Source organism: Heterocephalus glaber, unplaced genomic scaffold (assembly GCF_053883595.1).
Source record: "Heterocephalus glaber isolate CG9 unplaced genomic scaffold, H.glaber_assembly_v1.0 deba00001461, whole genome shotgun sequence".
In the NCBI taxonomy this organism is placed as follows: Eukaryota; Metazoa; Chordata; class Mammalia; order Rodentia; family Bathyergidae; genus Heterocephalus; species Heterocephalus glaber.
This window is the reverse complement of record NW_028258308.1, coordinates 39,739,355-39,767,193: the sequence shown is the minus strand read 5'-3', so window position 1 is coordinate 39,767,193 and position 27,839 is coordinate 39,739,355. Positions and strand designations below refer to the sequence as shown.

General features: G+C 43.2%; 1 protein-coding gene across 3 annotated transcripts; it reads right to left on the bottom strand.

Annotated features, from left to right (window-relative positions):
* Positions 1-572: 572 nt before the first annotated feature.
* Plpbp (pyridoxal phosphate binding protein) lies at positions 573-27,634 on the bottom strand. 3 transcript variants are annotated; one of them, XM_004855386.4, is made up of 9 exons: positions 27,458-27,597; positions 27,072-27,231; positions 25,032-25,139; positions 24,918-24,953; positions 24,220-24,295; positions 6,864-6,998; positions 4,501-4,643; positions 3,759-3,857; positions 573-1,990 (listed from the first exon to the last, which is right to left on the bottom strand). In XM_004855386.4, exons 3-9 carry the CDS (start codon positions 25,080-25,082, stop codon positions 1,859-1,861), a joined length of 672 nt encoding a protein of 223 aa, XP_004855443.1. In that variant the 5' UTR covers positions 25,083-25,139; positions 27,072-27,231; positions 27,458-27,597; the 3' UTR covers positions 573-1,858. The 3 variants fall into 3 exon arrangements, with proteins under 3 accessions (XP_004855443.1, XP_021092485.1, XP_004855441.1); XM_021236826.2 differs by lacking the exon at positions 27,072-27,231 and having other exon boundaries at positions 3,759-3,964; positions 27,458-27,634; XM_004855384.4 differs by lacking the exon at positions 27,072-27,231 and having other exon boundaries at positions 27,458-27,633.
* Between the last annotated feature and the right edge of the window lie 205 nt (positions 27,635-27,839).

Sequence of the window (27,839 nt, the reverse complement as noted above, 5' to 3'; positions counted from 1 at the left end):
CCTTTTTCCCTCCCTTATCTAGGTTTGATTCAGCTCCCTGGCTGGGCTTCCGTTTTTAATCTTCAGGCACAAGCCAGAGATATATCTTACAGCGCAGATGATCTCACTTCCCTGAGGGGTTCCACAGTTCCCTTCAGGACCCTTAGCCAAGGAAACCAGGCAGCTGAGAGGACCTTGTGACTGTCAACCAGCGCGTCACTTGGGAAACTTCTTCCAGCCTGGAAAGAGGGAGCAAAACTACCTGACCAGAAGCTCCTTCCAGGGTGAAGTGCCCACCGCAGGCCCCGCACCTGCCCCTCAGGTGAGCCGATGTTGCCACCTAGAGGCGACTCTAGAGTTCCCTGCACCAAGACAGCCTCTTCATTTTGGTTAATTCCTGAAACATAAAGATTTTGTTTGCTTGTCCTAGAAGTTCAGAATCCTTTTCCATCCATGGTGTGGCCTGGACTACATGTGTGACCCAAGGGAAGCTCTGCTCCAAAGCTGGGCTGGAGGACGCCAGGGACAGGAGGAAAACTACCTGGTGTTGGTTCTGATGCCACCCCCATATTTATTCACTACATCAGACCATAGAAAATAAATCCTTTAATTGCTTTGTAATTGGCACAGATGGTATAATTCAAATTCATATTTCTAACAGACTCTGAACTATCACACTATAGCTTTGAAATGGGAATCACAATGGTGTTAAATTTTACAAAATTACATTCAGCAGCAGCATCATGTTCTCAGTTATTTCATAATATTAAAGACTACTCGAATAAGAGAAAAAGCTATCTAGAAAACAACCACCCACACTGAAGCTGTCAGGACTCAGAGGATTGTGCATTCTTTTTTTTTTTTTTTGGTGGGGGGTACCGGGGATCGAACTCGGGTCCTTGTGCTTGTGAGGCAGGCAGCAGAACCACTGAGCTAAATCCCTGGCCCCAGTGCTTTCTGACTTTTGAAGATCTTGCTACTGTATTAATGAACAATCAAGAAGAGCTGTCAAACGGTGGCTTATAAAGACAGTGTGGAGGCCAAGTGAGCCTGTGAAATGCTCCTCAGAGAGAACGATGAATCAAGGCCTTGCTGAAGCCAAATGCCTGCATGGGCTCTGCAGGCTTTTATTTCCAGGAGGGATGAGATTTCACTGGTCTTTGCTAAAAAATCACCAGAAAGGGGATTATAGTGGATAAGACATCACAAAGTTAAATTCCCATTGCTGTGGGGTCCCCAGGGAAAAGCTCAAAGTTCCATCTCTTGAGGATGGAAGAAAGGCTTAAGTCCTATTTACAAATAGTTACCCCTAAAATCTCAGGGTCACAGTGGTCAATGACACTAACTGTCCCTAATAACAATTTGTGTGTGGAGCTGTAACTGGAGTCATGGCTGGATGTTACTGACTGCCACTCCACAGCAGGTAACATGTTCCATGTGCACTGTGGGACAGAATCACCTTGCTTTGGAGCAGCAAAGGTGACTATCGGGGAATGGGGAATTTCCTACTAAAGTGGGATGAGAAATGGGAATCCCTCTGACTTCCAGGATCATAGGCACCAGTAATCCACACTTCAACCTGGAAAAGGCATCCATGAGCTGGTTAGTGCTCCTGGGCAGAATTCCATATGGAACTTGATTCCTGCCTACTGATTTGGCATTTGTTTCTACAGAAGAGTCAATTCTCAAACTTGATCCAAAGCCACTGTTTGAACCAGGCTTCCTATGTCAGAGACTAAGCACAGGTGGCTTCAGACAATACCCGGGACCGTCCATGCTCTCTGTTCAGGCCCCAGGAGTGCTCGGCTGGGTGGAAAGGTGGGGACTATTACAACGAACACTTTGTTGGTGCAAAGCTGGTTGTCTTGGCTGTCCTCACTCAGTGCTCCTGTGTTGCCCCCACTGGGGCCTTCAATTCTGTTGTGGTGTCATTCAGAATGGGTTTCTTGGAGTAATCCCGCTCTCCAAAGATGGTGGTCCCTACCCGGATGTTTGTTGATCCAACTTCAATCTGCAGGTAAGAGAAGAAAGTATCACAAACCGAGTTTATTTTTATTTTTTATTTTTCAAGGATGGAGTCTAACACTGTGAGATGCAGTCAGTGGGCTCTCTGGCAGTGTCTACAAAGAGCAATGCAAACAAACCTGAAGATGGCTGTGGGGCAGTGGTTTCCTTGGGGAGGGACCACTCTCGAGGGAGCATTCAGGAAACAAGCAGTACTTCCTTGGTTTCTATGGTGGCTTGGAAGTTTGAGAATTCCACAGATGGGGTTGGGGGGACAATAATGACAATGGGACAGGACATGGTATTGGGGGGGACCAAGGATGGTGGCTGTCAGAGGTGTGTGGGACATAGCTACACAGGGAGAGCTATCTCATGGCCCACATACCTTCCTAGCTTGCCACGGTCAGGCAGAGGATGAAAGCGCCTTGTGATTATTTGAGTACAGCATCTAACTCCATTTTACTTATAAACACAAAGGATTTTTACACTGTCTTAGTAGATAACTTCTCTAGGAATGAAACTCGATACTTTGATTTTTGAATTAAGTGTGGTCACCCACACCTATAATATCTGCACTCTGGGAGGCTGAGGCAGGAAGATCACAATTTTGAGGCCAGCTTGGGCACTTAGCAAGACCCTGCCTCAAAAACAAAACAGGAAAAAAAAAAAAAAAGAAAAAGAAAAAGAAAAAGGGCTGGGGATGTAGCTCAGTGTGAAGGCTCTGAGCTCAACACCAAAAAAAAAAAAAAAAAAAAGAAGCCAGGTTGGACTACAGTGAAACCCTGACTCAAGAAACAAAAAAATTAAATATACTTTGATTTTGGAACTTTATCAAATTATATCCTGTTGTAGGAAGTCAGGTATAGGAGTGGGTAATAAGCCCTGCTGTCTGTGTACACAGAGCTGTGGCATTCACAGTGAATCCACAGGTAGGATTTTGTCACATCTGTGCCCTGGCATTTATGTAACCAAATGCCTTTGTGAAGTACAGCTCGATTTCTTGTTCTTTTTCTTTGGTACGGGGGATCGAACTCAGGACCTTGTGCTTGCAAGGCAGGCGTGATGCCCCTGAGCTAAATCCCTGGCCCTTATAAAGGTGCAGATTTTTTTTTTTGTACCAGGGATCAAACTCGGGACCTTGCACTTGCAAGGCAGGCTCTTGTTCTTTTTCTTTAGTGTTAGGGGTCTGAACCCAGGGCCTAGCATATGCTTGGGGGTGTGCTTTGCTACTGAGCCACACCCACAGCCAATAGTTCATTTTTAAATTTTCCTTTAAACGACCCTTAGGAATTACACTAAGTTTTTAAAAATTAGGTGTCAAGATATAATTTCTATAAATTGTACTTCAAAAAAGAAGGAGCATGAGAAGGGGAGAAATGTCGGGACAGAGAAGCACTGTGACTGGATCCCCTGTTGTTCTGATGAGTGTTTTCAAAGGTTTCTTCACCAAAAACCTATTCCTACCAGCTGTGGTGATGTACACCTGTCCCAGCTACTTTTTATTTTTTTGGAGACAGGGTCTCAATAAGTAGTCCAGGCTGGCCTTAAACAAGAGACCCTCCTGATTCAGCCTCCCTAGTGCTGGGATTACAGGTGTGTGCCTCCACACTTGGCTAATTCCACTACTCAGGAGGGTGGGGTGGGATGATCATGAGTTTGAGGCCAGCATGAGCAACTCAGCGAGACCCCCATCTCTGACAAAATGAAGGAATCCCCCCAAAAAGCCTGTTCCTGCTTCAGCCTTTTGGATCCTTCCCTCGGGGAGGGACACTCACTGCGTGCTGGAAGTCCGAGGACATGCCCATGCTCAGCTCCACCTGCCCGGCAGGGACCTGCAGCTTTTCACACAGCTCCTCCCGCAGCGACCACAGCATCTGACAGGAACACGGGATGACAACACCTGTTTCATTCCTGCCTTCTCATGTGTCCGGAAGTGGTCAGATCTGCCCACCTTGGATTCGGAGTTCACGTTCCTCATGATCTACAGGGATGTTGAGGTTTCCAGAGGGCACTGCAAGGGTTTTCAGCGAAGTCCCCAACTCCCAAGAAAACTATCAGGACTTGGCTACGGCCCAGTGGTGGAGCGCTTGCCTACCATGCACGTGGCCCTGGGCTCAAGCCACAGTACCAGAAATGAAGCAAAAAACAACACAACAACAAAAAGAAAGCTCGGTCATTAGAGGGAGAAAGAGCTTGTTTTTCCAAAATACTCTTTTAGCCAAATTCAAACTGAGCTGAGAAAGATCCATGGGGGTTTGGGTACCCACTCTTCCCCTTTGCTTTTGAGAAGAGGTCAGAAGCGGGTCTACCGCTGGACAGGTAGCATCTGGGATGTCTCTGAAGTTAGTGCAGCGGCAGCCCTGCAACAGCTTCGGCTGCAGTGCTGCTCATTTTCTCCTGTGGTGCTGGCGATGGAAGCCACGGAGGGTCTTGCCCACACCAAGGACACCGCTGCCTCTCAGGTTCCATGACTCTTCTTTGGCCATGAACAATCCCCCACACCCCTAGCTGTTGTACCTGGAAGTCTGGATTCGGTCCCTGACTGAGATCATGGCCAAAGCGTCCTATGGTCATCAGCCCCACGAACTCCAGGCTGGGGCACTTGGCATTCAGGTGTTCCACCAGGGCTATCATTTCTGAGGGTGGAAGGCCATGTTTACCTTTGTAAAAGAAACAGAGATGGGTATGTCAAAATGTCCTCAATGGCTACAAGAGGGGTCTGTTCCACCTCTTCCTGTAACAGTGGAGGTGACTCTCTCAGATGAAGACCTTGTGAAGTGACAGCCTCATGTCTTAAGGATTAACTTTCTATCTGAGGTCTTCTTTGGAAGCATGCCTTCTGATCAGGTTCTAAATTTGTTTCAGCAACAGGAAAGCTGAAGAATATATCCTCTCAGATAGATTGATTGATTGATTTTGCAGTGCTGGGGAATGAATCCAGGGCTTCAGGCATGCTAGGCAAGCACTCTACCACTGAGCCCTAGCCCCACCTTCTCTATCTCAGGATTTATTTTTCTTTATTTTTTTTTAAGACAGGATCTCAATGCGTAGTTCAGGTGGCCTTGGACTATGTAGTCCAGGCTGGCCTTGAACTAGTGGCAATCCTCCTGGCTCAGCCTCCTGAGTGCTGCGATCACAGGTGTGCGCCACCATGCCTAGATTTTGTTGTTGTTGTTGCTGTTTATTTGAGACAGTGTCTTGCTCTGTAATTTAGGCTGGCCTTGAACTCTCGGCAATCCTCCTGCCTCAGCTTCTGAAGTGCTGCAATTACAGGCATGAATATCTTAGGATTTTAGCTGAGAAGACTTGGAGGAGAGGGAAAAGAAAAACCCTTACATCTCTTGGGACCCCAAGGAAGATTCACATTATCAGAATCCCAGATGAATCCAAGAACTATTTTTCTAAACCTGTTTAATTTCACAATTTTATTAATTTATTAATAAAATTGCAAAAAATTGAAGTAGATATTAAATAAATACTTCTGACTACATATTCACAAAGTTTAACTGAACTTGTTAGCAACTGGGGGAGGAATCCACAATGAATGATCATTTGTTATGCAATTATATGAAGCATGGATCGGGTCTGCCCCTATTTATCAAATGGAGGTGCCAGGAGTACTCACTTCAATCTTTGATTAGGGCAAATTGTATCTAGTTATCAAGAAATGATGTAATACAGATGATCCTGAGTCAGTTTCAGATTTGTCTACACTGACGATGTAATGAGCTATAGGCAAGGTGCACATACACAGAGCACACTTAGAGTAACTGGTGTCAGGCACATGTGCCACATCCTAAGAGCTTTTCATTTCACACAATAACTCTATGACAGTGGTGGCAAACCTAAGCCACACATGCCACAGTGGGCTGTTTGTGTCACTGAAAACTCTAAAGGATTTGCTATCACTGCTCTATGAGGTTAAGTACTTTTACTAGCACCATCCTAAAGATGGGGAAACTGAGGCCCAGGGAGGCTAAGTAACCTTTCTGGGGTCATACAGCTATGAATACAGACCTGGGTTTTGAACCCGGTAGCCCGCTTCCAGGGCCTATCTGGAAAACAGATGCCTGTATGCCTATGCTGTGCTCCTTCATGTTAAGATTTGGTGAATACTGGTGCTTGGATGGTTGTCAGCAAATACCTGATCTTTATAAATTTCTTTTTTTTATTACATACTAGGCAAGTGCTCTACCACTGAGCTATACTCCCAACTCAAACATTTATTCTCGACAAAATGCTATCAAATGAGCTGTGCAGGGCTCTGTTCCCAGCTTTGCCTGAACTGCCACACTCAATCCTTGCCACCCACTCTGAAGTGGGTGCTAGTGTGATGCCACTACCAAGCCAAGATAGTGAGATGGAGAGATATTTAACAAGCTGGAAGTGACACAGCATGGCCTGTCCCATTTCAAAGGCTGGGCTCCTTTCCACGTTACCCTGCTACCCCAAGCCTCATACGCAGTCTCTGCCTAGGGCCCTCAGTGGTCTTTCTTCTGTTCTCTCCCACTGTAACACTAACAGTTTAAGACCTGAGATGTACGTACATGTGACTCTACAATCCCTTTCAGGAGTGATGGTGACCTCTGGAGGTTTTCAGGAGATCAAAGTCACAATCCTTTCTTGATTCCTCTTCTTTTCCCCAATATTTAGATATAACACCAGGATACATTAACTAAGACATAGCACCATGATGTATTACAGACTTGCATGTGGACTGGCTTGTGTGTTCATGCACCTCTAGACCATCCACAGATAGCTGACGTAAACCCTGTGGCTTCTAAGCACAGCCTCACCTAGGAGATGTTTCCCCTCACCATTTTCCCTGAGCGCAGCCACCCAAAGGGAAGGAAATCTGCACTCCAGTTCTGGTCACTTACTGTCCTCTCCACTGGTGTTGACCTGGACCATAACCTTCAGCCGTTCAGGAGAACCTTTTTTCTGCCAGGAACTGTTGACTCTTTCTGCTAATTTCACAGAACTTACTGTCTCCAGCACAGAGAGGTTGGGGACAGCTGTAAAGAGAAAGAGGCAAGGTATTATTCTTCATTCGCCTTCCTGCAGCAGATACCATGCAATAAGTCTTCGACCTGATAGAGGGGAAAACATCCCAGGAAAAGAAAAGACAGGTAAATCTTGGTTCTGCTAAGAGGACAAACATGAGTTTTACTGGTATGAGTTCAGACCATAAAGACCATGAGTTCAGTCCCATCCGCAACACAGAGAGGGTAACATGGACACACTCAGGAAGCACAATTGTGTGCAGAGGCTTTGAGAAGCTAGTACTTGGGTCCTGTGTAGCGGGCCTGACCCCAGAACATCTCAGTTCAAGCAGAGAAGAACAGGTCAAGGTGACACTGAAGAACTGGAGACCACAGTGCTACCTGGTGTGATATCGTTGTGGCCTTAAACTCCTGGGATCCGGGTGTTCTCATGTGACAAGGGCATCAGAGTGACCCACACACTGAAACCTAAGTGAGACACTGAAGTCCTCAGGGCCATCTTCTTTTTCAAAGATGCATGTGAGGTGGAGTATCAGCCTTGCCTCAGATGAAGAACAGCGAGGCACCGCCCAGCCAACAGCCCACTTTTACTGAATGCTGACATCTTCCAGTAGGAAGCTTCATGTTCTTTTTCCCTTGTGGTGCTGGGGTGGAACCCTGGGCCTGCACACTAGGCAAGTGCTCTACAAGTGCTCGCTCTCTATATATGTGACCAAGGCTGTAGCCACATATAGGTCATACACACACACACATCCAAACACACACACACACACACACACACACACACACACACACCCAGGGCTTTGGTACTGAGATACATCTTTTATTTTTTTAGTGTATGTGTGCCAAAGCAAGCACATCTTGCATTTTTTTTTTTGGTACCAGGGATCAAACTTGGGTCCTTGCGCTTGTGCAGCAGGTGACATCTTCCATTTTTGGGGACAAGGTCTCACCAAGTCACTAAGTTGCCCAGGCTAGGCTTGAATTTGTGGTCCTCCTGTCTCAGCCTCCAAGGGTACTGGGATTACAAGTGTGTGCAGCCGGGCATGGTGGCACATGCCTATAATTTCAGCACTCAGGGCTGAGGCAGGAGGATCGCTGCAAGTTCAAGGCCAGCCTGGGCTACATGGTGAGTTCAAGGCCAGCCTGCACTACATGTGAGAAGAAATGTGTGCTGCCATACTCAGATTCACAGTACTTGATAGTGCTTTGCCACTGAGTTATATCACCATTCCTGTTTTTATTTTATTTTGACACAGTTTCTCTAAATTGTCCAGCCTGGCACTGGAGCCCCGATCCTCCTGCCTCAGCCTTCTGAGTATCTGGGATTACAGATGTATGCCACCACTCTTCTGTTCCTGTGTTAGTGGACATGAGACTGGATTGTTTCCCTTATTTTAGAGCCAGGGTCTTGCTATGTTGCCAGGACTGGTCTCGGACTCTTAAGCTCAGGTGATCCTCCAACCTCAGCCTCTCAAGTGCTGGAACAGCAGGGACATGCCACCACCCCTGGCTTACACTGTTTCCTGTGTTTTGTTTTTAATTACAAAACAAAGCTTAGGCATAGAACTCTGTGCATATAGTATTCTCCCTTCTTTTTTGGTACCGGGGATTGAACTCAGGTCCTTGCACTTGCGCAGCAGGCGGCAAAACCACTGAGCTACATCCCTGGCCTCTCTGTGCATATATGAGTATTTCTATAAAATAAATGAATTCTGGAAATGAAATTACTGCTCAAGCAGGAAATACAATTTAAATTGTGTTAGATATTACCAATCTGCCATCCAGGAGGCCCCACCTACCATTTTAGACTCAGGCTCATGTACTCAAAACAATGGACATTAGTAGTCTTTTCTACTCTTAACAAATCTGATAAGTGAGAAGTAGAGCTTATTATTTTGTGATTAGGGGTGAATACTACTCATTTAATTATTGGCCTTTTGTATTTTTTCCTTCATAAATTGCCTGTTCTTAGTTTGTTTACCTTTTTCTTATAAATAAAGATGTGTTGCTTTTTTTTGCTATACTACTGAGGACCAAGGGTGCTCTACCACTGAACTATGTCCCAGCCCTTTTCATTTGTTGTTGTTGTTGAGACAGGGTCTTGCTAAATTGCCCAGGCTGGCCTTGAACCTGTAACCCTCCTGCCTCAACCTTCCTTGATGCCCAGATTACAGGTGTGTACCATCATGCCTGACTTACTTTTTATGTACTCTAGACATTAACTTCTTTCCCCTTTTTAAAATATTGTTTTTCTGCCGGGGAGTTAGCTCAGTGGTTCTGGCGCCTGCCTCGAAAGTGCAAGGTCCCGAGTTCAATCCCCAGTGCAAAAAAAAAAAACAACAAAGTTTTTCTTCCAGTCTGTGATTTCCTTTTGCTTTGTTCTTTTTCTTTCTTTCTTTCTTTTTTTTTTGGTACTGGGGATCGAACTCGGGACCTTGCGGTTGTGAAGCAGGTGTCAGAACCACTGAGCTAAATCCCCAGCCTCCTTTTGCTTTGATATTCAGAGAACTTTAATTTTTGTGTAATCAAATCTGAGAACTATTTCTCTTACGGTTTCCAGATTTTATGTCTGGCTTAGAAAGGCCTTTCCCTAAGTCTAAGAAAATAAAAATACTTTATTGTAGTATTTTTATAGACTTTATGTTTTTTGTTTTAATTTTCAAGTTAAGACTCTTTAGCTGGATTCATGGAATACCAGTTACAGTTCCCTTGCTTTATTAGCAGGGAATAATTCAAACCAAGCTCTGCTCTGGTCGTGCCAACTAATTTTAAAAGCAAGAGCTGAAAGGATCAAACTGTTCCTAAGATACTACGTTCCAGAACAGAGCTCAAGGATATTTACAAGAATACAAAAAAAGCTAGCATTCAACCAGGTAAAATTCACAACATCTGGCTATCCAAACAAAAATTATCCGGCATGCAAAGTAGCAGTAAAATATGGTGTATAATGAAGAGTTAAATCAACCAATTGAAATTAAGAACTGACAAAGATGAACAAATTAGTAAATACAGATCTTAAAAGTTATAACTGTTTCCTTATGTTAAAAAAATAGAGACACATAAAATAGGAAAAAAAAGACTCAAATTGAACTTCTAGCTCAAAAACTACAATGTATGAGATGACAAATCCAATGATAGGATTAATGGCAAATTATACAGGCCAAACAAAGAATTAGTTAACCTGAAAAAATTATTCAAAATGAAACACAGGAAAAAATTATAGAAAGGAAGAGTATCAGAGAACAGTGGGACCACCTCAAGCAGCTAGTAATTGGAGAAGAGGTTAGAGATATGAAGAAATGAGCAAATGGGAAGAAAAATTTCTAATAATTTTCTTTAAAAAAATCCCACAGATTCAAGAAGTTCAACAAACTCCAAGCATAAGAAATGTGAACAAAATTACACTAAAGCACATCATAATTAAATTGCTCAAAACCAGTGATAATGAGAAAATCTTAAATCTAGCCACAGGAGAAAACATGTTATATAGAGAGGAACAAAGGTAACTATGACATCAGAGTCCTCACTGTATTTTCTTTTTTTTTGGTACCCAGGATCGAACTCAGGACCTTTCGTTTGTGAGGCAGGCGGTGGAGCCACTGAGCTAAATCCCCAGCCCTCAGAGTCCCCACTGTAAACAGAGCAAGTAAAATGATGGTGGAACAACATTCTCTATGTTTGTCTGTTTTGAGACAAGGTCTTGCTATATGTAGTCCAGCTTGGCCTTAAACTTATAACCATCTTGCCTCAGCCTCGGGAGCACCAGGATTACAGGCATGCACCATGAAACAACATCTTTAAAGTACTGAAAGAAAAAAAAAAAGTCAACTTAGAATTCTATAGTCAGAAAAAATATTTTTTAAAATCAAAGGTGGAAGTGTAAGAAAAGTTATGGGAAGTCAGGTGTGGTAGCACAAGCCCATAATTCCAGCACTCTGAGGGTGAGGCATGAAGATTGCAAATTCGAGCCCAGCCTGGGCAACTTAGTAATTTAGGGAGACCCTGTCTCAAAATAAAAGGAGACTGGGGATGTTGCTCAATGCAAAAGCCCTGGGTTCAATCCCCGGTAACATACACAGACACCCACACACTCCCTGTCCTTAGACTACACACAAAAATGAACTCAAATGGCCCTAATAGTGACAGCTAACTCTAGAAGAAAACCTAGAAGTAATAAATCATGACCTTGGATTAAGCAATCATTTTCTTTTTTTTTTTTTTGATATCAGAGATCGAACTCGGGACCTTGTGCTTTCGAGGCAGGCAGCAGAACCACTGAGCTAAATCCCCAGCCCCTAAGCAATCATTTCTTAAAAAGACATAACACCATTGGGGCTGGGGATTTAGCTCAGTGGTTTCGCTGCCTGCTGCACAAGCGAAAGGACCTGAGTTCAATCCCCCGTACCAAAAAAAAACAACAAAAAAAGACATAACACCAGAGTGTAGGTAAGTCACAAAAGAAAAAAGTAGGTAATTGGAATAAAAACTACTGTGACCTGGGGCCTAGGATATTGCCACACCTTCTTTCATGTGTGTGACTCATTTGCACACCATTTCTGTTTATCCCTGGAGTGGTGAGAAAAATCCCAAACAGGTGACCTCCCACTGTGCTCAGAAAGAAATTCAAGGTCACCCTACTGCTGCAGAGTTGCACTGTGCAGGGAGGAGGAGCTGCCCGCCCTCACTGGGGTCAAACTACCAACTCCCAAGGGGTTCTGCACCTTGGTTCTCAGCACAGGGTGGCAGAGGTGACAGCCAAACGGCCAACCTGACTGAGGACACCTGTGACACCCGGAGAGGCTCACTCAAGGACTGAAGGGTCACACTACCAGAGTGCAGGTGAGACGGTCACAGGAGCCAGACTCAGAAAGGGTCAGGGCCAGACACAAATCTCCTGAGATGCTCAAGCTCAGGCCAGGCAGGTCATGGGCCTGCATTCTGGGCAGGAGGGAAAGTTTGGAGCATGTAACCTTCGGAGGGGGTTCCCACACCGCTGCGTATACCCAGCAGAGACAGTGGTCTCCTTTACTGTAGCTCAGTACTGGGCTGCCTATGTGTCTATACTAAAATCCCGCATCTCGGTGCTTTGATTAAGGGTGGTTCCTGAGTGGTTCTGAGGGTCGGTCAGTATCCAGTGTATATTTGATGCTATTGTTGTGGCTGACTTTACTACTGCCAAGGTGACATGGTTGCTGCTGTCAGTTGGTTTTCTCTGTGTGCCAATGATTTCCTGGGGGTCATAAACAATATTGCAGCCCATTCCTGAGGAAATGGGTACTGGGCCAAGTAAGTTGCAATCTCTCTTCTCAAATAAAGGGTGGTAGCTGGATCCTGGAATAGAAGCCAAGGCCACACCCAGAAACTATCTCTGGAAAAGAAATTAAACATAAGACAGGGCAACAAGATGCCTTCAAAAACTCTCTACTCCTCCAAAGCCAATCCAAAGAGTACTGGGTGCGGGATAAAAAGCCACACAGTAGAAATGTCTGAAAGGATACCAGGGGAAGCAAAAAAGCAGATAGCAGTAAGGTGCTTGGTGAATTCAAAGAAGATATAATTAAACAGATAATGATCCTAATGAAATGAATGATCAGCAAGTCTAGAGAAGGCACTAATAAAAATCCAGTGAGCTGAAGAAAGAGATGCAAGAAGAATCTGGGGTGGGAATCACAGAAGCAGGCCAACAGAGCAGCTAGCAAGAGTCTGAACTGGAGGAGCTGGGTGGCCACAGGCAGTGCTGTGCTTGATGAACTCTTGTGTGCCTTCCTGGGTCACCTGCAACTGCAGCCCACGTGGCTCAACTTTGATGTGAGCCGCAGCCCTATCCAGCACTGCTGCTGGGCACCAGCTGCTGAATCCACAGTCACTGAGGTCACCTCTGGCTCTTCAGCTATTTGGGGACACACGATGGGCTCTGGTTATCCAATTATCTGTGCTATCTCTGCATAATGGACTGCTTATTTTTTGCCAACATCACACTCCCAGTGTATACCCTGAAAGAATGATGCCTCCAGGCAGTTTGGAGCCTGAGAACTCCTGGAGACTGCACATCATGAGGTCACTATATGAGGGTCTGAAGACCACCCATGTGGTATTCATGTGCTGAAAGACCTGGAGTGCTGGACATAGGAGCACAGTGCAAATTAGCAACTGGGAGAGGAGACTGAAGACTTAAGCAGCATTCCTGCATCTCAGCTTCTGATGGTACTGATAGGTTTTGATCTTGATATAGGACTAGTCATGACTCTCAGCTTCACAGTGCCTTACTCTTGAGTAAATACACTCCTTTGCTTAAAAGAAAGTAAATACAGGGCCGGGGATTTAGCTCAGTGGTTCCAGTGCCTGCCTTGCAAGCTCAAGGTCCCGAATTCGATCCCTGGTACCAAAAAAAAAAAAAGAAAGTAAATACACTCCTTTGCTTTGTCTTTACTAGGTGTTGTTATGTTTAGGGACAAACATCACTAAGTGTCACTTAATCGCTGCCCTCTGACTAAGCGTCACTTAATCGCTGCCCTCTGTAGAAGTACTCATTGGAGAAAGCAGTTGCATTTTTGCCTCCTACTAAGTCAGGAGAGCTTCAATGTTAGAGTGGATATGTGATTCAACAAGAACAGCAGCACATCTTTTAATAGCAAGAGAGAGTGGTGATTTCTGCTTCTAACTAATGTAACATGGTTGGTGATGGGTACAGCTTCCGCTTTAGGAAAACTGAGATGTTCTTGAGGAGTGGGGCCGTCTTCCTCCTCTCTGGTCAGTGTTTCTGAGTGAGCAAACTGGGGGATGCTTTGGGAAAGTGGAGGGTTGGCCTCTGCTTCTGCTAGTGTGTGTACAGTAAACATCTTAGAGGGAATCATTTTTATAGAAAGCACTTTTTCTAATTTTCTATGTCTTGCACTTTTCTTGGTCCACGTGTGCTCTAATGATGTTTTATTTCTATTTCTAAACCAGGATTGGGGTTCCACAGTTACTATAACTATTTTTGTAACCTGACATCTACAGAAAAACCTAGCAGAAAAGAGCTCTCTTTTGTTTAATTCTAGTGTGAAAGAGCTCCCGTGCTATACACAAGTTGTCAGGGGTGGGTACATCTGTTCTTTCTATAAACCATGGCACTTCCACTTGGTTCAGCATATTTCATCTGCAGGACCTGGTCACACTGCACCTGGCTGGAGGGGAGACCAAAGCCCTCCACCCATGGGCCAGTTTTGCCTAACAGTTCATTCATGCAGTAGTCTGGTATGTTTTAGTTTTATGAATGTACACACCCTTTCTTATAGGCTGGACATAACTGTTAACACATATTTAATACTTCTACCAGACTTACTCTTCTGTAACTAATAGTTCTTAAATAATCCCAAAAAACCTTAATTATGATGACTGTTAACCTCTGAACTGTTTTCTTTCAGCCTTTTATGGGATGTGTTTTGGTTGGTTGATTTTAACATAGTTAAGATCATACAGTATGTATGGTTCTGTATTTTACTTTTTCATTTAACTTTATAACAAATATTTTTCCACGTTATTATAAGCTTTTCATAAACATTAGTATAATCTTTTACAATTAATGTCTGAGGCAAGTCTTGGTATCGTTAGCTCCTCTGGGCACAATCCTATGCTCTAAGATCACAATGCAGGAAATGGAAGGCACTGCAGTTTCCCTGATGTATTTTAACTCACCTAATCATAGTCTCTTCTTTTAATATTCAACAAGTAAGTTAGCTTTTTTTAAAAAAGTATGTTGTAGTAGTTCTCATGCAATGACACACGTCTAAATTTTAATTTTTTTGTTGAGATATTTGGTGGGGAAACAGAAATGTAGAGGCAGAGATTTCCATGTGTGGGTACAGAGGCACCTGGGTGTGGTCCGTGTGGGACAGGGTGGGGGTTTCAGGAAGTCAGCTAAGTGCTGCAGTAGTTCAACACTGGTTTATTTTTTTAAACTTGTTATTGTGTCAAGCTGAGATTTAATCTTCCTCATGTTAAACAAAACCTTTGAAACACTGTTTTTTGTATTGACCAAGAGTAAGCCCAGTGTGGTGGTGCATGCTTGCAATCCTAACACTTGGGAGGCTGAGGCAGGAGGAATGCCTGTGAGTTTGAGGTGAGCCTGGACTACCTAGAAAGACCTTGTCTCAAAAAAAACCAAAACAAAACAAGGGCCGGGTGTGGTGGCACAAGGTTGTAATCCCAGCACTTGGGAGGCTGAGGCAAGAGGATGTCCTAAGTTCAAGGCCAGCCAGAACTACATAGTGAGACCCTCTCTCAAAAACATCCAAAAAACAGGGCTGGGGATGTAGCTCAGTGGCACTGCACCTGCCTGGCAAGTGCAAGGTCCTGAGTTCAATCCCTGGTACCAAAAAATAAAACAAACATAGAAACAACAAAAAAACAAAAACCCTCAAAAGCAAGACTGAAAATCTATGGTGTAAAAAAATGTATGTTTTTCACTTGGAATTGTGTGAATGTACTGTTCTTATGAGACTATGATGTATCCTATGTTGATTTTTTTTAAAAGAACTGAAGAGTAAATGGTACTGACTAAAGGAAAAAAGTAAAGAGAGAGAGAGATGCAAAACATGAATGCCCAACATAGAAAAGAATGGGGTCCATAAAGAAGTTCCAAACAGAAATACAGGAGATTAAAAATACAATTGAAAGTATGGGCAGCAGAAGCGACCAAAGTGAGGACAGAGTGTCAGATCTAGAGGAATGGGCTGTGGTTTGTGATCAATTTATGAGAGATACCTTAACAATAGTAAGAGAACATGAAAAATGGACCCAACAGCTGCTAGATGGAGCAAAAAAAAAAGCTAAGGGCAATTCAAATTAGTGAAAACTCGGAAGATAAGCACAAAAGCATAACAAAACTTGTTTACAGAAGTAATAGCAGAAAATTTTCTAGATGTGGAAAAAGAATTTAACATACAGATAAGTGAGGCACATAGAACCTGAAATAGCCATGATCAGAATAAAAAACACTCCACACCACATAATTAAAATACCATAAAAACAACATAAGAACAGAATCTTAAAAGCTGTAGAGAACAGTAAGGAATCACTTATAAAGGAAAACCCATCAGAATTACAGTAAACTTCTGAACACAAACCTTAAAGGCAAGGAGAGCTTTAAATGAAGTGTTCAAGCCCTCAAAGAAAATACCTTCAATGTAGACTGATATATCCTACAAAATTAAGTTTCAAAATGGATGGAAAAGGGCCGGGGATTTAGCTCAGTGGCACCGTGCCTGCCTTGCAAGCGCAAGGTCCTCAGTTTGATCCCCAGTACCAAACAAACAAACAAACAAAAACTGATGGAAAAATAAGATATCTCCATGATAAAGAGCACCTAAAGAAATTCATGACCATCAAACCAACAGTCCAAAAGATGCTCAAAGAAAAAAAAAAAAGCTCAAAGATATCCCAGAAAGAGACAATGCCAAGTCCAATAGAATGAATAAATCAGGTAAAACAAGCAATTAAGTAGAAGGGAAAGGAAGGAAAACAGAAACAGGAAAATAATACAACGAAAGGAATAAGTCAATACCTATCAATAATAATAATTATCAATGTGAATGGTTTCAATTTGCCAATCAAAAGACAGAGATTAGAAGAATGAATGAAGAAACAAAATCCAACCATATGGTGTATACAAGATACACATTTAAACCAAAAAGAAATTCACAGACTAAAAATTAAAAGATGGAAAACAATATTCCATGCAGTGGGAACCCTAAAATAAGCAGGAGTAGCTATCCTATTTTCATGCAAAGTGGACTTTAAGCCAAACCTGATGAAAAGAGGCAAAGAGGGACATATTGGTTAAAAGAACTATTCAAAAAGTTGAGATAGCAAATACAAACATATATGTCTCCCTAATGAACACAGATGCAAAAATCCTCAACAAGATACTGGCAAACAGAATACAGAGGGTCATTAAGAAGATCATACACCCTGACCAAGTTGGATTTATCCCAGGGATGCAAGGATGGTTCAACATACATAAATCAATAAATGTAATACACTATATTAACAGAGTCAAGGACAAAAACCATATGATCATCTCAGTAGATGCAGAAAAGGCATTTGACAAAATCCAACACCCATTCATGATAAAAATGCTACAGGAAACTGGAATAGAAGGTCTTTATCTCAACCTGATTAAGGCTATCTATGAAAAACCAACAGCAACACCATATTAAATGGTCAAAAACTGAAAACTTTCATGCTAAAAATCAGGAACAAGACAAGGATACCCACTATCACCACTCCTGTTCAATATAGTTCTGGAAACATTAGCCAATTAGAAAAGCAATTAGAAAAGAGAAAGAAATAAAAGGAATAAAGATAGGAAAGGAAAAAGTTAAACAGTCATTATTTGCTGATGATATGATACTTTACATAGAAGACCCAAAAAACTTGGTCAAAAGTCTTCTAGAACTAATTGACAGATTCAGTAGAGTAGCTGGATATAAGGTCAACACACAAAAAACAGTAGCCTTCTTATACACAAATAGCAGACCGATTGAGAGAGAAATTTGGGAAACAATTCCTTTTACAATAGCATCCCAAAACATGAAATATCTTTTTTGTTTTTTGGTACCGGGGATCCAACTCAGGACTTCTCACTTGCAAGGCAGGCGGCGGAAGCACTGAGCTAAATCCCCGGCCCTAATTTGATGATGACTCTACAGGCACTGGAACCACTGAGCTAAATCCCCGGCCCTCAAAAACATGAAATATCTAGGAATCAATCTAACAAAGGAAGCAAAAGAACTCTACACTGAAAACTATAGCACTCTGAAAAAGGAGATCAAGGAGGATACAGGAAAATGGAAACACATCCCTTGTTCCTGGGTAGGAAGAACCAATATAGTGAAAATGGCCATACTTCCAAAACTCCTATAAAGATTTAATGCAATGCTGATTGAAATTCCAACAATATACTTCACAGAACTAGAGAAAACAATCCAAAAATTCATTTGGAACCAGAAGAGACCTAGAATAGCAAAAGCAATTCTAGGCAACAGGAGAGATGGCTGGGGGCATCACAATCCCCAACCTGAAACTATACTACCAAGCTACTGTGATAAAAACAGCATGGTACTGGCAAAGAAACAGACCCAAGGATCGGTGGAATAGATTAGAAGATGCAGAAACAAGTTCACACATACTCAGCCACCTCATCTTTGACAAAGGAGCCAACCACCCTCATTGGAGGAAAGATAGCCTATTTAATAAATGGTGTTGGAAAAACTGGATTTCAACCTGCCAAAGCTTAAAACTAGACCCGTATCTATTACCATGCACTAAACTAAGATTGAAGTGGACTAAAGATCTAAATATTAAGACAGAAACACTAAACTTGCTGGAAGATAAGTTAGGTAGAACTCTTGAAGACATTGGCATAGGAAAAGACTTTATGAACAAAACCTCAGTAGCACGGGAACTAGCACAAAGAATCAACAACTGGGATCTCTTCTTACTAAAAAGCTTCTGCACTGCAAGAGAAACCACCAACAGAGCTGAGACAACCTACAATGTGGGAAAAAATTTTTAGCAGCTGTACCTCAGACAAAGGTCTACTATCTAGAACATATAAAGAACTGAAAAATGTCAGACCCCCCAAATTCAAAGACCCAATTCAAAAATGGGCATCTGAAATGAACAGACATTTCTCAGACAAAGAAGTAAAAGCAGCAAATAAATATATGAAAAAATGTTCAACATCACTGGTCATTCGATACATGCAGATGAAAACAACACTGAGATTCCACCTCACCCCAGAGAGAATGGCTGCTATCAAGAAATCAACCAATAGGGCCAGGGATTTAGCTCAGTGGTTCCAGCGCCTGCCTTGCAAGCGCAAGGTCCCAAGTTCGATCGCCAGTACCAAAAAAAAAAAGAAAGAAATCAACCAATAACAAATACTGGTGGGGGTGTGGAGAGAAAGGAACCCTTCTCCGTTGTTGGTGGGAGTGCAGACTGGTGCAACCACTGTGGAAATCAGTATGGAGATACCTCAAAGAACTAGAATTAGAGGTCCCATTTGACCCAGCTATTCCCCTGCTGGGGATCTTCCCCAAAGAATTAAAAGAATCATACCACAGTGGCATATGTGCACCCATGTTTATAGTGGCACAGTTTGCAATAGCTAAAGCTTGGAAACAGCCCAAGTGCCCATCAACTGGAGACTGGATAAAGAAGATGTGGTTTGTAATAAAATGGAGCACTACTCAGCCATAAAGAACAAGAAACTAGAGACATTTATAGCTAAATGGATGCATACTGAGGCCATACTCTTAAGTGAAATAAATAGGACACACGTGTAAATACCAAATAGTTTCTCTAGTGAGAGAAACTGAAAGTATAAATAAGGATTAAAATGATTAAAATGAATAATTGATAATTTGAAATAGGAAAAGGTCCAAAGGTGTAGGGGTGGTGGGAGGGGAAGGGGAAAGGAAAGAAGGGAAAGGAAAAATTATGAGAAAAGAAAAAATATGGAAATGAAATCTATGCAAATAGGGAAGGGTGGAGGGGGTGAAGGGCGCACAGGTAATGGGGAAAAAATAAGAACCAAGATACATCATGTACAGGTACAAGCACCCAATGATAAATGTAAACATATTGTATACCTAAAATGTATCAATAAAAGAATTAAACAAAAACAAAAACAAAACATATATGAGTTAATCCAGCCAAGGAAGTAGAAGACTACAATGAAAACTGTATCACTCTGAAAAGGGAAATCAAGGAGGACACCAGAAAATGGAAAGATATCCCCTATTCCTGAATAGGCAGAACCAATATAATCAAAATGGCTATACTTCCAAAACTGATATACAGATTTAATGCAATCCCAAACAAAATACCAATGCCATTTCTCACAGTTAGAGAAAACAATCCTGAAATTTATATGGAATCAGAAGAGACCCAGAATAGCAAAAGCAATCCTGGGTTACAAAAGCAAAGCAGGAGGCATCACAATCTCAGATTTGAAATTATACTACAAAGCTACTGTGATTAAAACAGCATGGTACTGGCACAAAAACACGCATGTGGATCAGAGGAACAGAATTGAGGAAGCAGGAACAACCCTAGGCACATTCAGCTGTTTGATCTTTGATAAAACGGCCAAAAACATACACTAGAGGAAAGAGCCATTGTTATGTTATGTTATTTTCTTTTATTTTTTGGTACCAGGGATTGAACTCAGGACCTTGCACTTGCAAGGCAGGTGCATTGGCACTGAGCTAAATCTCCGGCTCAGAAAGAGCTTTTTTAATAAATGATGATGAGAAAACTGGATATTCACATGCAGGAGATTGAGTCTAGGCTCAATTATCTCACTGTGTGCTAAACTAAAATCAAAATGGATCAAACATCCAAATGTTAAAACAGAACACACTTAATCCTCTAGAAGATAAAACAGGTAAAGCTTTTTTAAGACATAGGTGTGGGCAAGGACTTTCTGAACAGAACCCCAATGGCACAAGAAATAATACTAAGAATCAACTGATGGGATCACATCAAATTAAAAAGCTGCACAGCAGGGGCCGGGGCTTTAGCTCAGTGGTTCCACCACCTGCCCCGAAAGCACAAGGACCCGAGTTCAATCCCCGGTACCAAAAACAAACAAACAAAAGCTGCACAGCAAAGGCAACAACCAACAGAGAGAAGAAACAACCTACAGAATGGGAAAAAATTTTTGCCTCAGACAGAGGACTAACATCTAGAATATATAAAGAATTAAAAATAATTAGACCCCTCCCCAGTAAAAGTCCTAAACAAAAAATGGGCAACCAAAATGAATAAACACTTCTCAGAAGAAGTACAAATGGCCAATGAATACATGAAAAAGTGTTGAACATTTCTGCCCATTAGAGAAATGCAAATTAAAACATCTTACTCCAGGGCCAGGGATTTAGCTCAGTGGTTTCGCTGGCTGGTACGAAAGCGCAAAGACCCGAGTTTGATCCCCGGTACCAAAAAACAAAAAACAAAACAAAAACATCTTACTCCAGAAAGAATGGCTACCAGGAAATCAAATACAGTGGCCCCTCAAGTTACGACCAGCCTGACACACAAACAACTTGGGTTAATTAGGTTAATGGAAGATTCATCTGCCCCTTGTTATCTATAGCGTGTACCAGGTAAACATCTGGATCTCAGCTGGGCTTGTGAAGGACACTGCCATGGGCTCTAGGCCTTCAGCTGGACTCATGTGGGACACTGCTGTAGGATCCAGGCCCTTGACTGGGTTCTTCAGGTCTCGAGTGGATGGACAGATCTCTCGTACTGTTCTGCATTTGACTTTTTGGGTGAATATTATAAAATAATCCTATAAATTATGTGTCCAGTATTAAATCCATTCCCTTGCAAGCCCTGGCTACACCAAGTTTATAGCAGGCTAATTTATAAGAGCTAAATCAGAAATGGCCTATATGTCTACCAACAGATGAATAAAGAAAATGTGGTATTTATACACAATGGGAGTACTACTCTGCTATAAAGATAAACTTGAGGTATATGTAGGTAAATGGATGTAACTTGAGAACATAATATTAAGTGAAATAATTCAGACACAAACTTAAATATTGCATGGTTTTTCTTATATGAGAAATTGACAATATATATTGCATATGTATTCATAATATATAATAATTATATAATTATATGTATATATGACAAAATAGTTGTTAAATAGGAAGTAGGGAACAAATGGATGGGGGGGACAAGAGATGGGTGGAGAGGGGGAGTAAGGGGAGGGAAAGGAGATGAAAAAAACCCAAAGAAATGAAGGGGAAAAAATGGTGAAAATAGTTTTTATATATGGGAAGGGGATCAAGAGTTGGGAGAAAGCAGGGAAGAAGGGGAGGGGTAGCAGATTTTTAAATAAATGAATCATTAAGATGTATTATGTACATTTACTGACTCCCCACAATAAACATAATCATTCTGGAGCCGGGGATTTAGCTCAGTGGCACCGCACCTGCCTTGCAAGTGCAAGGACCTGAGTTCGAACCCCAGTACCAAAAAAACAAAACCCCAAACAATAAATATAATCATTATGTACTGCAAACATGCACTAATAAAAAAGGAAATTTAAACAGTGGGCACACGACTTAGACACTGCACCAAACAAGATGTACAGATGTCGTGCAGGTGAAAAGATAGCATCACCAGCCAGCAGGGAAATGCCGTGGGTGCCACTATGCACTCATTAGAACGGCAAAAGTGGTTTTTAACCACTGAGGCTGGGGATGTAGCTCAGTGGAAGAGCACTTTCTGAGCATGTATGAGGCCCCAGCACCATGAAAAAGGAAAGTTCAGCATTTTTTTTTGGTACCGGAGATTGAACTCGGGACCTTGCGCTTGTGCAGCAGGCGCCGGAATCACTGAGCTAAATCCCCGGCCCAAAGTTAAAATATACATATGTGAATTTTACTGGCCATTCTACTCCTAAGTATCTACTCCAAGATTGAAGGAAATATATATCCATATGAAGACTTTATTTTTGGTACCAGGGATCAAACTTGGGTCCTTGTGTTTTTGAGGCAGGTGGCGAAACCACTGAGCTAAATCCCCGGCCTCACGTGAAGACTTGTACACAAATGTTCATAGAGCCAGGGATTTAGCTCAGTGGTTTCGCCGCCTGCTGCGCAAGCGCAAGGACCCGAGTTCGATCTCTGATACCAAACAAAAACAAAAAACAAATGTTCATAGTAACTTATTTATAATAGACAAAAATGAGAAGCAACCTGAATGTTCATCAAAAGGTGAACAGCTAAACAAATTATGTTATATTTATGTAATGAAATATTACTGAACAATAGGACGAACCAGGATAACACAAATGAATATGATGAATCTGAAATTCCTTACACTGGAGTGAAAGAAGACAAAAAGAGTACATACTCGAAGATTCTTTATGGCTCTAAAAATGACCCAGGCATGCTGGCTCACATCTGTAATCTGTAATCACTACACAGTGAGTTCAAGGCCAGCCAAGACGACATAGATCTTCTCTCAAAAAACCCCTAAAACTAGAGCAAGACAAAACAAAACTTCCTAAACCCTCTAAAAACTACATCGACAAAGCAGTTAAGTGGTGCATAAGAAAGAAAAGTGGGGAGGGGCAGAAGGGAGGGAGAGATTACAAATGAATAGGAGGAAACTTCTGCAGATGATGGATATGTTCATTATTTTACCTGTTGTGATGGTTTCACAGGTATAAACCTGCATCAAAACTTATCAAACTGCCAGATGCAGTAATGCACACCTGTAACCTGAGCTACTCGGGAGGCTGAGTGAGGCAGGAGGATTGCCAACTTCAAAGCTAGCCTAAAAAACAGCCGGAGGCCGAGGATTTAGCTCAGTGGTTTCGCTGCCTGCTGCGTAAGTGCAAGGACCCGAGTTCAATCACGGGTATCAAAAAAAAACCAAAAAGAGCCAGGCTCTGTCTTAAAATAAAAAGGCGGGGGGGAGCTCGTGATCCCTGGGTTCAATTCCCTAGTACCACAAAAAAACAAAACAAAGTCACTGTCACATGGCTAATTTTGTTGTTGTTTTTGGTATTGGGGATTGAACTCAGGGCCTTTGCACTGAGGTACATTCCCAGCCCTTTTTTATTTTGAGACAGGGTCTTACTAAGTTGCTAAACTGCCCAGTTTTCAATCCTCCTGCTTCAGCTTCTGAGAGTGCTGGGATTACAGCACTCTCACACCACACACTCTCACGCCAGCTGCCACCACACCTGGCCTTGTTTTTTTGTTTTGTTTTGTAGTGCTAGGGCCTGAAACCCAGGGCCTCGTGTAAGCTAGGAAAATTCTCCACCACTGAGCTATACCCCCAGCCCCTGTAGTCATTAATTCTTAATTTTACTGTATTGTATTTTTTAACTTATCTGTCTTTTAATAAAGGAAACTCCAGCTGGGTGTAGTGCTGCAAACTCCAGCTAATAGGGAAGCTGAGGCAGGAGGATTGCAAGTTCGAGGCCAGCCTAGGCAATTTAGCAAGACCCTGCCTCAAAATAAAAAGGGCTGAAGAAGTAACGGTGCTAGATCACCCATGGGTTCAACTGCCAGTGCCGCCAAAAAAAACCCAAAAAGGAATTTGACAGCACAAACAGTCACCTGGCTGTGTTCTAAATCTGCCCTCTTCCACAGAAGGTAGCACAAGCAATATAATGTCAGAGCGTCTTGTCCTCATCCTTAGAGCTTTATCTTACCCATCAACTTGTTGACATTTTGTTTCTGTAGGTGGCCAATGAAGTGCCATTTGATGTCAGGACATGAAGACAGAATCTGAAGGGGAAAAGGAAATGACATTTGACTCAGAGCTGATGGTTTTCTGGCTCAAACCTTCTCATGAGCCCAGTGACCTTTCACCTCTACGGTGTTCTGTAAGTGAAATAAACTGCTACCTCCATCTTCAGTCAGCAGCCCAAAGAGGCAAAAGGATGCTCAGAAAAATCAAAGGCGGGGGAGGGGATTTAGCTCAGTGGTGCTGCACCTGCCTGGCAAGTGCAAGGTCCTGATTTGGATTCCCCCCAAAAAAAAGAAAAGAGAGAGAAAAAAAAAAAAATCGAAGGCTTCTGGTCTGTTCCCTTATTACCATCAGCTCCTCTGTCTTTCAGTCATCATCCCTTAGGGATGAACTGATTTACACTTTCAAATCCCAGAAGGAAGGATATGAGAGTACAGCAAGCTCCTAAAAGAACCATTTCTAAACAGCTACAAAAAAGAAAATTATATTCGAAATAAAGACAGAAGATTTAGCTGAGAATTAACTGGGGCTCAAGGTAAAAGTGGACACTTGTACCCATTCTAACTTCCTGTTTTAAACCTCAACCACCAGCATGGGTCTAATTTTCAACTAAAGAGCCAAGACTAAGTTAAAAACTAAAGAATTCCGATATCCACTTACTTTAGGGTTTGATGCTTTTTCTAGCAGTTCCTGAACCTAAAGGGTAAAATCAGAATAAGTCAGAAGCCTGGCAATCACAATTCTTCACAAGGGTCTTTGGAAAAGGGCTCTTACGTAGTTTTCTCCAAAAGTGCGCTGGCCATGATTGTAGGCCTCGATCACCATCTCCACAGGTTTAGTTTTGCTGACTGCTACAAGACGGGGCTGGATGGCTGGGAGATCCTGCCAAGAGGGAAAGAGCCACAGGAATATTATCCCAATAAGTCTCATAGGATTTATCCTGTAGAATAGACTGGCATAGATCTCAATCTGGCATTAAGATACATTCTTCTAATACTATAGGGAGGGTAATATAGTAAACAAAGTGTACCACATATGTATGACATCGCCGCCTAATGTTAATCACCCTAATATCTAGTGGAAGACACTTCTGTCTCAGAGCAGCAGGGCAAGTTAAAGCAGTGTTTCCTTATGGTGTAGTCTTAGAACAACTATACCAGTTACTACCAGGGTCCAATCAGACAAACTGAATCTGAATCTCTGGGCCTGGGGTCTCAGAATCCTTTTGGTTTTGAGGAGCTGGGACTGAACCTAAGGCCTTGTGCATGCTAGACAAGTGCTCTCCATTGAGCTATTCTCCATTCTCCCCCAGTCCTGAGAATCTTTTATTTTGGGACAGGATTTCACTATGTTGTCTAGGCTGGCCTTGAACTTGCCATGTAGCCCAGGCTAGTCTCAAACTTAGAGATCCTCCTTCCTCAGCCTCCTGAGTACTATGATTACAGGCATGCACCACCATGCCTGGCTGAGCTTTTTTTTTTAAAAACCAGCTCTCCAGATGACTCTCCTGCATACCAATGCTGGAAGTTTAAGAATCATTTCATTGGGAGGGGGTGTAGCTCAGTATTAGAACACCTGCTTGGAGGTATGAGGCCTGATCCCTAGCACAGTACAACAACACAAAACAAAGGAATCACTTCATTAAAGGAAAGTAGCACGGAGCCGGGGATTTAGCTCAGTGGTTTCAATGCCTGCTGTGCAAGTGCAAGGACCCAAGTTCGATCCCTGGTATCAAAAAAAACAAAACAAAAAAAGGAAAGTAGCACTCTTTGATTAACAGGGAAGTTACTTCTGGCTTCTGAAACCCCAAGGTAAACAGTTTTGGAAACACATCCTGGTCCTGGTGTAATTATTCACATTGCTTCCATTTGCTCTGACAGTGGCTCCATCAGGGTAATGATGTGCAATTTACTGTTCCATCTATGACTCAACCACCCAGGAACAGACCTGAGAATGGGACACAAACAATTCTGGACTCAGGATTAGACAATGCTGAGCTCTTCCCACAGCCATCACATTTAGAGCAGAGTTTCTCTGAATTCTGCTGCAGCCACCCCCCCACAGAGGCAGAGATGAGATTCATTTATCCTCATATAGTTCAACCTTCCCCCCACTGCCTGCTAGAATTGTCAAAGAATCACAGTATTTTCAAGGAACTGAAGGAGTCAGGTCAATTAGCCAAGAAACTCCTTCCCTCCTTCCTTCCCTCCTTTCCTTCCTTCCTTCCTTCCTTCCAAGGGGCTTGTGTCACCAGCCTTTCATGAGACCCTGTCATAATTCCTAGGATGTTGATGAATTGGTGATTTCCAGAGAGAAAAGTGGAAGGGGCAGCTCATCTGCCTGAGACTACCCCCAGGGAAAACTTCCCAGGATGGAAGAACCCCTAGATTTTCCTTAACCACTGAGAATCATAGAACATTAATGCCAGAAGGGAGATTGGTTTTTGGAGTTCACCCCATTGTACAGATGAAGAAACTGAAGGTGCAGTTAAGTGACTGTTCAAGGTAACACCTAATTAGTAATTAAGGGAAGACTGTAATACAGGTCTTCTATCTCCAGACCAACGTTCTGGGTTCTAAGACCACAACCACTTGATCAGACAAGGCTTTGCCCTTTCAGTCTGGGCCTTTGTCATTTCACACTACTCAGCTTCTTGCACAGAGCTTGGTAGATATTAATTCCAGGTCCAATGAAAGTCCAAAAGGGGACAAAATATAGGCAGTAGAAAATGAATATTCAAAGGGTGCCTGCAAAGTCTGGTCAACCCACCCACGCCTCGTACAAGGTTGGACGTGACATTTGCTGAGCACCTACGAGCTGTCAGACGATGTCACAGGCGCGATCTCGGCGAGCTCAGTCATCTGCGTGCTCTGGTGCCAGACGTTCCTCCGGTCCCCCAGTGCCCCGCGTGTAGGGATGGGAAATGGCCACGACACCCGGAGAGGAGTCATCTTCTCCAGGCAGCGGGTCCCTTCTGCACCAAAGACAGCCTCCAGAGCACCCGACACACTTGTCGCGAGGTCCCTAAGAAAGTCTCTCTCCAGCCTCTCGAGGCCTCGGCCAACCCCGCCGACACCTTGCTGGCGGCCCCGCCCGTCTGGGAGACCTCTCTGCGTCACCGTGACGACCTAGTCCTCCTACGCTGGTGTCCCCCTCCTCAATGCGGCCGCCCACCGTCCCCACGCGTTCCCAGTCCTCACCTGCGGCCGCCGCGCCACAGCTTGTTGCACGCGCTCATTCACTGCCCGAAGTGCTAACCCGATGCCTAGGTCCGCCGACATACTGCTAGCTCTCCACATTCCCTGAGGACTACGTCGAGCCCAGACCCTTTGCACCTGGGGGCGGAGTTGAGGCCAACTTCCGGTCCTCCCCGCTCCTGCCTGAGGCCCAATCACCACTCATCACCGAGTTGTTTTACCCAATTGGCTTCCGCGGGCGCTGAGGCGGACGGCCTGCCCCCTGGTGGTGGCCATTTTGGGAAGGTCTCCCAGAAAGAGCGCCGAGGACGTTGGGGAGTGGGTCCGTGGTCAAGCGGGCTTCAGGCATCTATCCTAGTGCCTGGTCGGCTGCTGCTCCCTACCC